This window comes from Ammospiza caudacuta, chromosome 6 (assembly GCF_027887145.1).
Source record: "Ammospiza caudacuta isolate bAmmCau1 chromosome 6, bAmmCau1.pri, whole genome shotgun sequence".
In the NCBI taxonomy this organism is placed as follows: Eukaryota; Metazoa; Chordata; class Aves; order Passeriformes; family Passerellidae; genus Ammospiza; species Ammospiza caudacuta.
Genome location: NC_080598.1, coordinates 19,162,883 through 19,175,180, shown reverse-complemented (window position 1 = coordinate 19,175,180; position 12,298 = coordinate 19,162,883). Strand labels below are relative to the sequence as shown.

The window sequence follows — 12,298 nt, the reverse complement described above, 5'->3', positions numbered from 1 at the left end:
CTTATTGCCTTTAGATAAAGACTCTGTACACGCAGCTCAGGCTAGAGGAGGACAAGGTGGGACATGGTGGTTATGGGTGGTTTTTAAAGGACAACACTGTTCTCAGAGGTGCTGCTTCCCTGAATAAAGGCACCCCAACCTTCCTCCTGAGAGGACAGGAGGACAAACAAACTGCTGCTGCCAGGACAAACAAATTTCAGATACCCACTTCCTCTTTACCTTCCCATGAGTCTCCCAGCATCCCAGGCAGGGGCAACACAGCCTCCTGCAGCTGCACTTTCTGCATGTTCAGGACAGGGGTTAGCAGCACCGAACCTGCCTTGTCTCCTACGCACATCTGCAGCTCCCCACATCTTCCCGGCAGGACCTGCTCCAAGAGCTGAATTTATAAAACTTGATAGGGGGAAAAAAGTAAACCTGGAGATTATGCTGTGCTGCTCCTTATTCCTTTTGGCATGTGAAACCTGGTCCAGGGAGAGCTGCCTCTCTGCTGTACTGCTCCTTACTCCCCTCTCCCACCCCTTCAGGCCATAGTTAAGTCACCTTGGGCAATTCTGGCAAATACACACATACATCTTACAGTCCTGAAGCCATTTATAAATAGATTTTTATTTATAAAGTCAATTTACATAAAATATTATACTCTCTTAAAAACTGCATATGTACAACATATGAAACCCTAGCAAGTGCATACAAAAATGCCTTCAATACATTTTTTTTAAAAAACTTCAGTTTTCAGAGAGGTGAACCTTCACACAGGCAAACTCAGACATCACGTTAAAACACAAGTTTACAGTATTTTAGCAAAGTGTTTGGAGAGAATAATAATAATAAAAAAACAAACAAGTACTTTTGCATCTATAACATGTATGTTCCCACAACATTCCAGCTGGTAGTGTTCAAGAACAAGTGGATAGGACCTGCTAAAAATAGAACCATCTCATCCCTTTTCTCTAAGGTTTGTTGTACAAAAATAAGTCTTCATACACCAATGTCCCTATAGGCAGTTCAAGTTACATATAAAATAGAATCTGACATGATAAAAAATTCCCTCCCCCTACAGAAATAAGGAAGTATCAAGTGTTTCTGTCTTTTTTTTTTTTTCCTTTTCCACCCCTCCAAAGCAACACCAGACAGTAGCGGCGGGGGAAAGCAGCTTCGCTCGGGCATCCTCTCCGTGGGTCAGCACTCCGGCGGGCAGGAGGAGCCGCTGTCCCCGCGCAAGGAGCGGGACCCCGCAGTTCAACTACCCCATTGCACTTTCCACAGCCAGAAGACGACGGCTGAACCCGGCGAGAAGAGCAGCCAGCGGGGCCACGCCGGGGTGGAAGTCAGTACCTTCGGGGGATGCCGCCGCCGCCGCCGGGACCGCGGGTGCCGATGCGCTGCGGGCTGAGCGGAGAGACGTGAGGAGAGGCGCGGTGGGTTCGTGCCCCGCTGCCCCGAGCGCCGGGGCAGGAAGCGGCGCCCCGTCCCCTGCGCAGCCCCTCACCTCCCGCCGTGTCAGTAGCTCCCCAGCCAGCTGGTGAAGTCCAGCAGCTCCCGCTCCTCGGGGCTCAGCGCCACGTCGTAGCCGCTCTCCTCGGAGGAGCACGGCGAGCCGGGCGCGGAGGAGGCGAAGGAGGGCGAAGCGGAGGAGTAGCCGCCGCCGCCGCCAACTTCTCCGACGGGCACCCGCCCGCGGCCGTCGGGGAAAGAGGCGGCGGCGTCGTGCTCGTCGAGGAGCCGCTGCAGGGCGCGGATGTACTCGACGGCGGAGCGGAGGGTCTCCACCTTGCTCATCTTCTTGCTGGCGGCGCCGTGGGGGACGTGCTGGCGGAGAGCGGCGAAGCCCAGGTTGACGAGCCGCACGCGGTTGCGCTCCCGCTCGTTCCGACGGGCCACGGCGGCCGCCGCCGCCGCCCCGGTGCCCGGCAGGGCGGCGAAGGCCAGGCGGCGCTTGCAGCGCAGCAGCTCGGGGGAGGCGGGCCGCCGGCGGCCGCGGGCTGCGGCGGGGGGCAGCGGCGGCAGAGCCCCGCCGTTCATCGCCGGGCGGCCACGGTGGCGGCGGGCGGAAAAAAACCAAAAACAACCAACAAAAAACAAACCAACAACCAAAACTTTAAAACTAAAAAAAAAAAATCTCACAACTAGATTTAAAGCGAGGCAAAGGAGGCGGGGGTGGGCAGCGCGGGGCAGTTCACCCCCATGCCCGTGCTCTCCCGCCGCCGCTCCGCGCCTCTGCGGCGAGTCCCGCTGCCGGCCGGCCCCTTATCAACGCGCCGCCGCCGCCGCCGCTCGCGGGCCCCCGCCGGCCGCACGCGCCGCGCACGCCGCGCCACGCGCGCCCGCCGCCGCCGCGCCCCCGCCCGCGCCCTCCCCCGCGCGCGCACCCGCCCCCGCGCGCGCCCGGCGCGTGGCGCCGCCGGCAGCCGGCAGCGGCCCCCCCCCTCCCCTCACACACACTCACAAACACCCCCACACAAACACCCCCACACACACACACCGCCGTCCGCGGCCCCGCTGCAACCCTCCCCTCAAATCACCGCCCCTGCCCGGGCAGTTTTTTAACATTTTATTTTAATTTAGTTTTTATTATTACTCGGGGGTGGGGCCGCACTCTCGCCCCGCCTCCCCAGCGCCTCACGGCGGGCGCTCGGGAGCAGCCGGGGCTCCCCGCTGCCCCAGGTGAGGCGGAGGCTCGGGTCCGGTCCCTTCAGGCGTGCCCGCAGCCCGCCCCTGCCCGGGCCGCTACCCCGCGGTGCCGGTGTGCGGATGGCGGCGGCCCGGCAGCCCCGCTGCTCCCAGGGCTGGCTTTCCCTGCGGAGCGCAGAGTGCCGCGCCTGGCCGCCGGTCGGTGCTTGCCTGACAGACAGACGGGACACACCGGGGCTCTGCTTTGGTACATCCACAAAAATGTACAGTAACAAAGATTTATAGTAATGGCGTGGGTCCTCTTGCCAACGCCGTTCTCCACAGACCGGCTTTTTGGGCTTCAATGGGAGTTTCAAGGATAAAGGCGCGGGGGCAAGAAGGAAAATGCAAAGTTTTTGTAGCTCGGGGGTTGCAGTCCGGCTTCCCTCTGCCATGCCGGGCAATCCTCCTTGGCTCTCCACCAAGCAGGCCTTTCTTCCAGCTCCTGTGGGAAGAGCAGGAGGGTAAGGTGCGTTCTGATAGCTGGGAGAACAAAGGAGCGTCCCCTTGGAGTCCTGGGAACTCGTGGGAAGAAATAACTTGCCTGGTGTTTTGCGAAATAAACGAGATGGATGGAGGGGGAGCTACGTGAACCCACTGCCCTGACGCTGTGTCCACTCTCACAGCTTCAGGATGAGCTGTCCTTAGGGCTTTGCTCCCACCCAGCCTTTAAAAAAAAATAAATCCAACGGTGTGAGGCAGTTCAGTTTCAGGGCTTCACTTTTTGGGGGTGAACATAACCCAATGGCAAGAAAATGCTCCAAGCTGGTGTCTTTGGCACCAGCTTGGTGGTGGGGATGTGTCATCACATGGACAGGTGCCAGCAAGGCTCTGCAGCACGATTTGGATATCAAAGGGTCTGTATTCCCCTGGCTGCCCCGAACCACATTGCTCCTGGTGCTCAGGTGTATCTGAGCCAAAAATGGTAGTTCAAAAAGCCTATCCATGATTCCTTGATGTGACACAGAGGGGGCTTTTTTTTGTACCTGTGTGGGGTATCTGGGGAGCAGCAAGGCTCCACTATGTTGAAAGAGAAATATTTTCCCTGGGGATTGGTTGCAATGGCAGCGGCTTGAAGGAACCAGCCCCACTGCAGTGTCACAGGCAGCCGAGCTGAAATTCCTGACAGTAAGGATCCTGTGAGCACTTTGATTTTCTGGTAGTCAAACATGCAGGAGCCCTAGCACCCAAATCCAGCAGTTCCTGAGACATTCTTGGCTGTGCTGTAGACCTGGGGGCAAAGCAATGAGCAGCCCTACAGCTTCCCTGAAGGACTTGACCTGAGAGGAGCAGCTCATGGCACGCAGTGCAGGCAGGAGTGTTTTTCCTGGTGGATTCCCATCCCAGCAGTGCAAGCCTGTGTCTTGTTGGGAGTGCACAGGTTGCTTGCTCAGCTCAGGCCATGTCACGCATTTGTCTGCAGCATCTGCAAAACTGCCCTGGCTGGAGCAAGGGGCTTCCCTTGTGCTCGCTGTCAGATGTAGCTTAGTCAGTAGGAGCATCATTTCAGTGGAGTAATACCGATGTTCTTTTATTACCTCGTCTCTAATTTTCTGTTGAAAACCTTTCACACAGGAAAGGGGAAGCTGCTGCCCTTGAAACTTTTCAAGAGAAAGCCTTTTGTGTTGAAGTGCCACACTCAAGAGTAATAACTGGATTTTTATCATACAGAAATAGCTACAGGGAATTTTTTTCATTAGTAACGCACACCAGCACACCCAGTCTCAAGGGAGAGCAGGCAACCTCCAGCCACAGAGATTCTACACTCAGCTCAGGGATGAGCTTAACTTGTCCAAATTGGCTTCAGGGCTGCTGATGTTTCTATCCAGATGTGGTCATCGGGTCTGGGCCTGAGCACAGCACACAGCGAGTGCTTACACTTTCCTAGCAGTGCAGCTGGCTTCCCAACAGTCTGCAGGAAGGTAGGTGGGTAGGTACATCTTGTGCTCAGACAAATGCAATCTCCTTTGAAATCTCTTTATAAAGTTAATGACTATGTAAGGATCCAGTAGAACAAGACATCATTAAACACTGTCTGTGTTCACAATCAACTTCCTGATCATAATCTGGGGAGAGAGAGCATCCAGCAATGTGCTACCCATCCCCAGAGACTGGGGAGAAGAAATTCTCCTCTCCTGGAGCAGGTGAGGCAAAAATGGTAACTACATGGTTGGTGTAGACACCTTTTAGCTCCATGTGGGTTCAGCCAGTGGGCTGCAAGGTGGCCAAATGATGCTCAGGGAAAAGGGGAAAGGGCCTCTACACTACATGTTAGTTCTTGCATCTGCCAAAGGTGAGAGCAAAGCGCTGCCCCTGGCTTGGCACGTGTGTCAGCAGGAAGGCTGCAGGTGTGGTACTGGGTCAGTCCTGGTGCCACCCATGCATTACAGCCAGCTGACATGAGATTTTTAGGGTATTTTACAAAAACTTTCAGGACTACAGTGGAAAGCAATGGAGGTCCAGTTGCAATAAAGCTTGAGAGGGTGAATGTGAGAAATAAAGGGTGATGGGCAGTTAAGCAGCCCTGTTCTTGGTGAGCCTGTTTACCAGGCTGGGCTGTGCTCACACTGGTTCTGCCAGGAGCAGGGCTACATGGGGCAGGGCTCACATTGTGTCTTCACACACAGCTGGCTCCTGGGCAGTTATTGTCTGCAATTAGATAGCATGTGAAAAAGAAAAAATAATTTAACTTGAGTAGAGCACTGTTCTTTAGAGCTATGAGTATGGTTCTTTCACTTTCAGTGGAGAAAGAAGTTCATTTGAGTTTATTCTTTGAAGGGAGCTCCCTGCCTTCAGCTTATGCTCTTTTCCAATGTAATATTTCCCTGTCTTGATGAACTATTTTTAATAGCTCTTCTGACATTTTATTTGTTCACCTACAATAATTTTAAATTGCCTGGGAATCACTAGAGGATTTCTGAGACACACTTTGAAAATAATAAAAACTAAAGAAGTGCTTTGGAAATATTATGATTTCTCTCTGGTTTTGTGCCTTCCAATGAAGCCTCCAGCCAGCCCTGTTTCCATTCACAGTGAATTGTATGGTGCATCTGAAGCTTGGCAAAGCCCAGCATCCCCCCCTTTCCTCCTCTCTTTCCTTTCTTGAAAGGAGATGGCCCCGGGTTTAAAAGTTGATTTTTAGCTTTGATTGTGTGTCTGTGCTATATGAATGCTAAGCAGCCTTTACAATGCATCCTTGTGATGTGCCGGGAAGGCAGGCGCAGGCGGTGAGGTCCGCCTGGCCTCCCAGCATCCCCACGGCTGCGCTGCGCTTTGATACGGACATGTTTATTTACGAGCCAGCTCTAGGGTGAATCCAGCCGTGTTACGGGCAGTAGCTGAGGGACCAAATGGGCTGAGCCACTGACACTTATAAATCTGACACATTTGGAGCTGTTTTCTGCTGTGGAGGAGAGGTATTTTCCCCAGTGGTGCTGTGGGCTGGAAAAAGAGGAGGCTTCTGAGAAGCAGTAGAGACCTGCACAGGTGTGTCCTGCCTGGATGATGGGTGTAATTTTGGCTCCTGGGTGAAATCCTCCTTCTTGCTTCCAGCCCATCCTTTCTCAGGAGCATGAGTAGCAGTGCCCCAAAGCCAAGGGGGAAATTTCTCTTCCCTGCTGCATTGACAGAGTTCAAGCAGCTGAGGCTGGGGTGCTGCTGTTCCATCACTGGTGGCTGCACTGATGGAACGAGAGCCGGAAAAGTGGATATCAAGAAAGCATCAGGATGAATTCAGCTTCTTCTTTTCCATTCGTGTTTAGTGTCCCAAGTTCAACCCATGCAGCATTAATGCATCAAATCCCCCAGCACTTTCAGAACATCTCTCTGACAGGGTGGGCATCATTTCCCTCCAGCTTAGAAGAGGGTTGGGGGTTTATAGCTTTGCAAAAAAATATGATCTGGCTTTGTTCCCTTTTTAAAATCAACCCTTCCCTTCTGGATGAGATGGCACATCCCTCTGAGACCCATGCAGCTGGGGATGAGGTTTTTTGTAACAGAAATCTGCAAGCTGCCACAAGGCTAGAAAGAGAGCACCTGTGCTCCCTGGGGTATTTTCAGACTCACTACCATCTTTCCATGCTCCAGCTGATAACCAGAGATAAGGGAGGAGGCCACAGGCAGGAGCTGTGGTCACCTGTGTTTTTTGCACCGCTTTTGGGAGTGATAAGTTGGGCTTTTGCAAAGGAAATCACTCAATGAAACCTGCCAGGGTGGGCAGGAGGCCGAGTCTTGCTGGAAAAGGCATGCTGCCATCCAGCCCGCATGCTGGCTGTGAGAGTGATTCCCTGGCATGCCACCAGCCTGCCTCTCTTCCCACTGGAATGAGGTTGAAGGGACACCCTGCTTCTCACCTCTCTGGGCAGTGAGGCAGGTGTGTGCCAGCTGAGGCAGGTGTCTGCCAACAACAGGGCACCCAGAAGAAGTTTAATCCCATAGAAGGTGAAGTGTTGCACAGTTCACCTTGTTGATGGGCACAGGTAGGATGAGCACACAGAGTCCCCTGTTCTCCCTTCAGCACTGCCCTTCCATGTGCCAAATGTGTCTTCCTTAATCACAGCCCAACATCTTAATACCCCAGCTCTACTCATGTCCCTGCTTTCTTTTGGATGAGGGAGTAACTTTCTTTCTGGCTTTTATGAATGTGCGGTAGCAACTCCTTTTGCTCTTGTTATTTTTGTGATGTTAGAAATCCACATATGCTGTGCCCCAAACAGGAAACTTTCAAACCATACGTGTATGGGATAGAGGGTAAGAGAGAGAAAAAAAGGAACAGCAGAAAAGCCCTCCACGCCTGAGCCCAGCAGGCAGGGTGGGCACAAAGGCAGGCACCAAGCACTGCAGGTGGGAGAAGCCTCATAAGACATGGTCAAGCTACTCAGGAATAGTAATTTTCAACCAAAACAGAGGAAGGAGCTGTTTAAACACAGGCGTTTGAAGTTACAGACCTCCTTTCAGAGCTCCGTGAGTCAGTGAAAGTACCCGTTTTTATAGCTGGAGACAAAAGGAGGCAGAACATCTTTTGTGGGAAAACTAGCAGCCCTTGCAAGGCATATAGAGGACGATTTGGGGACCTCTCAGGTGGACGTGAGGTGCGAGGCTTCTGCAGGAACGGGGGAGACTTTTATGGAACTGAGGAGGGAAATTCCCTTCAGAAAGCTCACGTCGATTATCTCGCCCTTCGGGAAAGGGTTCTGCTGGCCTGTGGGGACCTCTAGTGTGAGACTTGGCTTCGCACAGGTCTCTGCGGCGGCAGTTGTTTAGGATTGGGGAAGGAAGTGGGATCCAGGGGGAAACGGAGACGGGCTCCATGGTTTTTTTTCCCCGTGTCAGCCGCTGTGAAACAGACGCTGGGTGTGCTCAGGGCAGGTGACACGGTGACTGCCGCTCGTGGCTGGGCTGACGTGGCTTGGTGTTACACACAGAGCTGTGCTCATACTTGCTTGCAGCCCTTCCAGATTTAACCTGAAACTCCACCGGTCGGCCAGCTCTTTTATTTTTGTACCAGGGATCCTTCCCCTTGAAAATGCCGGTGACAACACCCCCGTCTGTCCTCTGGTACCAGAAGAAGTGATGGGTGCCCACAGTTCTGAATTCTGATGCAATCCTAACTCTTACAGTGTTAAGGCATTTTCCCCACCTGGTCTGTTCCCAGGGGTCCAGCTCCTAAACGTGGGTGGCTTGGCATCAGCTTCCTCACCAGCCTGTTGTCCTCTCCCCAATGCCCTCCTGCCCTGCTGTCTATCCATTGGTTTTCCTCAGGTGGTCTCCAGCTGGTGGCCACAGGAGGAAGGTCTCTGTTCTGCGCATGGGTACCTCAGTGTCTCCTCCTGGGCAGCAGGGCAGGGACCCATGAGCCATGGGGATACCTGTTTTTGGCACTGGCTGTGGCAGCTCTCACTGGTGTCTGGGGAGGCTGCAACCAAGATGATCTGCAGGAAAACTTGCAAGAAAGCTAATGACATAGTCAGAAAATCATAACATGCTTTTCCCCATGCTCATGGCTTTGTGCAACTTGCTTTCTCTTCTCTTTGCTTTACAAAATGCATCTTCCTTCCTTTTTTCACTCCTCTCCTCCTCCTTCTTTGTCATCTTCCTGTTACTGCAGTTACTGTTGTGGGATGGTTTTACTTTTTTACTCCCTTTGTTTGCCACCTGTTGGGAATGCAATTATTCACCTGTTCTCCACCAGTCTGGTTCCAAAAGGAAGGATAATTAAGGCAGTCAGTCATTCAGGCTCACTTTGGCCAGATCCTTCTTGAGATTTCTTTGCGATTTACTTTTATGAAATATGCATTCAGGAGACAGCTGGTTTTGAAGAAATCACCTGAGTCTTCTGCAGCCACAGGTCCATGGAGTCTTCAATGCTAGGAGAGGGGAAAGGAAAAGAAGAGTTAAAATGTCCACAGACAGTGAGGGCCTCCTGAGCTGGGGGTTATATGTCCATATAACCATTTTCCTGGATAAAATACTACCAAATGTGGTTTTTTTCCCTTATCTGCAAATGCAAGTTCTAATAGGCTCAGTCAAAGGTTATTGCCATGTGGTGCTTTTACATGGGGAGAGAAGACTCTTACATAGATCTGTTTGGGGGTTTAATCTCTTCTTTAAACAGTAGGTTATTTTTTTAAATAGTGTTTTCTTGTATGGTTTTACAAAATATTATTTATATATTTTATGAAAAAAAAAGTTATGGACAATATTCATTAAGCAAAACTGTATCCTAGTGAAAATCAAAATTGGAATATTTTGACACTGACTGTGGAATAATCAGTTTAATTATTTTTTAAAGGAGCTTTGCTCCAAACTCCATGAAAAGTTATTTCTCTGCATGCCTTTCCTTCTTCCCCAGCTGGCTGTGTGGGAGCTGACAGCAGCTAACTGAGGGCCTGTGCAGAAGGTGACTGCCCTAAAGAGGATTTAATAATCAGGCAGGAGGAGGTGCATCAGCACGTGGTGGGGACTCCACTTCCTGAGAGGCCCCACTGTGGCCATGCCTCCCTTTGGTGGAAACCCAGGCTTTATCAAGAGCTGGAGGGACCAACGGCCTGCTCTCTCTGGGGACAAGCTGCCATGGAACTGAGGTGCAGGATGAGGACCACCAAGTGCCAGCTGCTGGTGACCAGCCTCTGTGTCATGGTGAGCAGGCAGGTTTGGGGGGATCTCTGCAGAACCAAGGTGAGCTGTTGCCTTTCCCATCCCCACTCTGAGAGGGGATGGTTTTCCCACGTTCTGTTTGTGGCGGGTGGAGGGCAAGCACAGCCAACTGCCTGAATTATCATTGCACCATGGGCGGTTATCACTGGCCACCAGCATCCCCCCTCCTCTGATAGACTTCTGGTTTCTCAAGGCTGTCACACCACTGCAGCTCTTTCACAACTCAGCAGCTTCCTCCAAGGAGAAAGAAAAGGTCACTGCTGGCAGAACGGGTGGGAGGTTGTCTCCTTGGAGAAAAGAGAAAGGATGGACCTGCTGCAGTCACACTTGCTGCTGGGAGGGTGGTCGACTGCAGGTGGGATCAGTGAGGATGTGAAACCACAAGGCTTTGGTGGAAGTGTGTGTGAGAAACATGTGGATTGGCACTGCAAAGCGAAAGCAATTCCAGGGACTCTCTTTATCAGCTCTTGAAGCAAATTCAAGGGGAGTTTCTGGACATCTTCTGTTAGAGCTGATGGGAAATGTTAGAAACTGGAGAACACTTCTCGTGGATGCTTTGGCTCGTATGTTCTTCTTGACTTTTCACTTCATCAAAACTTGCCAGCATAAAAATAATAATAATAATAATAATAACAGTAATAGCAATAATCTGTATTTAGTTCAAAGAGGGTTGGTGGCTTGTTAAGGGTTATTAAAAGGTAATACCTTATTTTGGGCCACAAATTAGGTTTGTAGTTTTTCCAAATTTCAACATTCCAGGACTGCAGTGACTGTAAAGTGGTTGTCTCTTCCAAATAACACAATATGCCACTTGGAGGAAATGAAAGGAGGATTGGTACTAAGCATGTTTAGAGGAGACATTAAGGCACAGCTGCTGTGCATGGTTAGAATCACATTCTCGCTGTTGGGAGGATTTTAGACTGGTGTTTCTCAGAAATCTGAGCTAAGTGATGTTGCACTTAATATTTTGCTGGGCGTGGGTCAAGATATGCAGTAATGCACAGTCTGAATGATCAGAAGGTGCCACAAATTAGGCTAGAAAAAATGGTACATTTTGGATGGATTTAGTCTCTGTGACTGTAAGCCTGCAGCAAAAGCTATTAGAAAATGTCACACAGTGGGGATTATGTTGAGATCACATTGTCACATTTGACACAGGTATAGCTGCCTCATGTTTCTGTATTGTAAAGGCACAAAATGATGAAGCCTTATCTTCAGAGCTAGGAGTAGCCTTACATTTTGTATTTTCCTGGCTCATTGCACTAGATTTGGAGTTCATTTTGCTGCTGGTGCCTTTGTCCCAGCTCTGCCACCAGTCATTCTGAAAGGAGCCCTGTCCTAGAGCCAGGTGCTATCAGAAATATTCCCTCTCCATCACCTGGAGAGGTATGGACATACAAGTAGTTACCCCATGCCTCAGGTGCTCTCAGTGGTGGGACAGAAACAGACAACACCTTGAAGAGACAGAAACCACCATAGACAGCTTAGAGTAGTACAGGACTCAGATCTTTGTGCTCTGCCATAGGAAACAGAGCCAACAGCAGGCACTGAGACTATTGCAAAGAGCAGAGCAGAGAACTTCACCCTTGCTCAAAACCCCTATTGAAGCTGGCCGCCCTCACAGCCACACGTGCACAGAGTAGGGTGGCACTGCACAGGTGTGCTGCAAGAGCATCAGTCCTCTCAGTTTTCTTCATGTGATGGGAATTTAATCCATAGGCACTGGCCAAGAGACCGTGGGCTGCACAGTGACACATGCGCTCATTATGCAAGAGAGAAAAAACAGCTTTAGTATTTTGAAGTGTCTGGGGTTTGTCCTTTTATGTACATTTTGGGGTACATCTGGATGATGAGGCTCTCTGCGCTTGCATGGGGCTCAGAAAAATCCAGATACACTCAAACCTTTGTGTGCACCCAGCAAGAGCTGCTGCCTTGTAAATCCCATCCTGAAACCCTTCTTTTCCAGCTGCTGGGGCTCTCCATCGCCACGCTGAGCACAGTCGCCCACTATGGGCACCGTTTCACCCTCATCAGCAACATCTCCCTGGACAGCAACGCCTACAAGGTCATCCACCACTCAGGTATGTTGTGGTCACATCCCAGTGAGATCTTTGGTGATACCAGAGCTGCAAAATTCCTTAAAGCTGTAGAAGAAAATTCAGGGCTATCTCAAGAGGAGGAAGGAGTTGGGTTTTGGAGGATGCATCAGGACTAACACAGTCCCACAGGCACTTTCTTTCCCCATATGAGACCTGCATGCCAGTAACCAAAGGATACTGTGGGTATATGGGGTGCTCAGGTGCTTCTGTGTTTGCACCTGTTCCTCTATTCTCTGACCCCTGTGCTGTGGTAGGAGCTCGGGAGGAGCTCCTCAGCCACTAAAAGTGCACTGGGGCGGGCAGGAGACTGAGGAGAGGAACTACAGGAGTTGAAGCAGAACACAGAAAATTGAGGCTGGGAGGAGAAATGC

General features: G+C 51.3%; 2 protein-coding genes across 2 annotated transcripts in view; one reads left to right on the top strand and one right to left on the bottom strand.

The window, feature by feature from the left end:
- Window positions 1-1,503: 1,503 nt before the first annotated feature.
- Window positions 1,504-2,076, bottom strand: ASCL2 (achaete-scute family bHLH transcription factor 2). Its single transcript, XM_058807772.1, has one exon. The coding sequence runs from the start codon at window positions 2,023-2,025 to the stop codon at window positions 1,504-1,506; it is 522 nt and encodes a 173-aa protein (XP_058663755.1). The 5' UTR covers window positions 2,026-2,076.
- Window positions 2,077-9,744: 7,668 nt separating this feature from the next.
- The window catches only part of TSPAN32 (tetraspanin 32), a 28,326-nt gene continuing 25,772 nt past the window's right edge, over window positions 9,745-12,298 (top strand). The window contains exons 1-2 of the mRNA XM_058807715.1: window positions 9,745-9,810; window positions 11,795-11,909. Of these exons, the coding sequence (XP_058663698.1) occupies window positions 9,745-9,810; window positions 11,795-11,909 (181 nt within the window). The remainder of the gene's footprint in view (window positions 9,811-11,794; window positions 11,910-12,298) is intronic.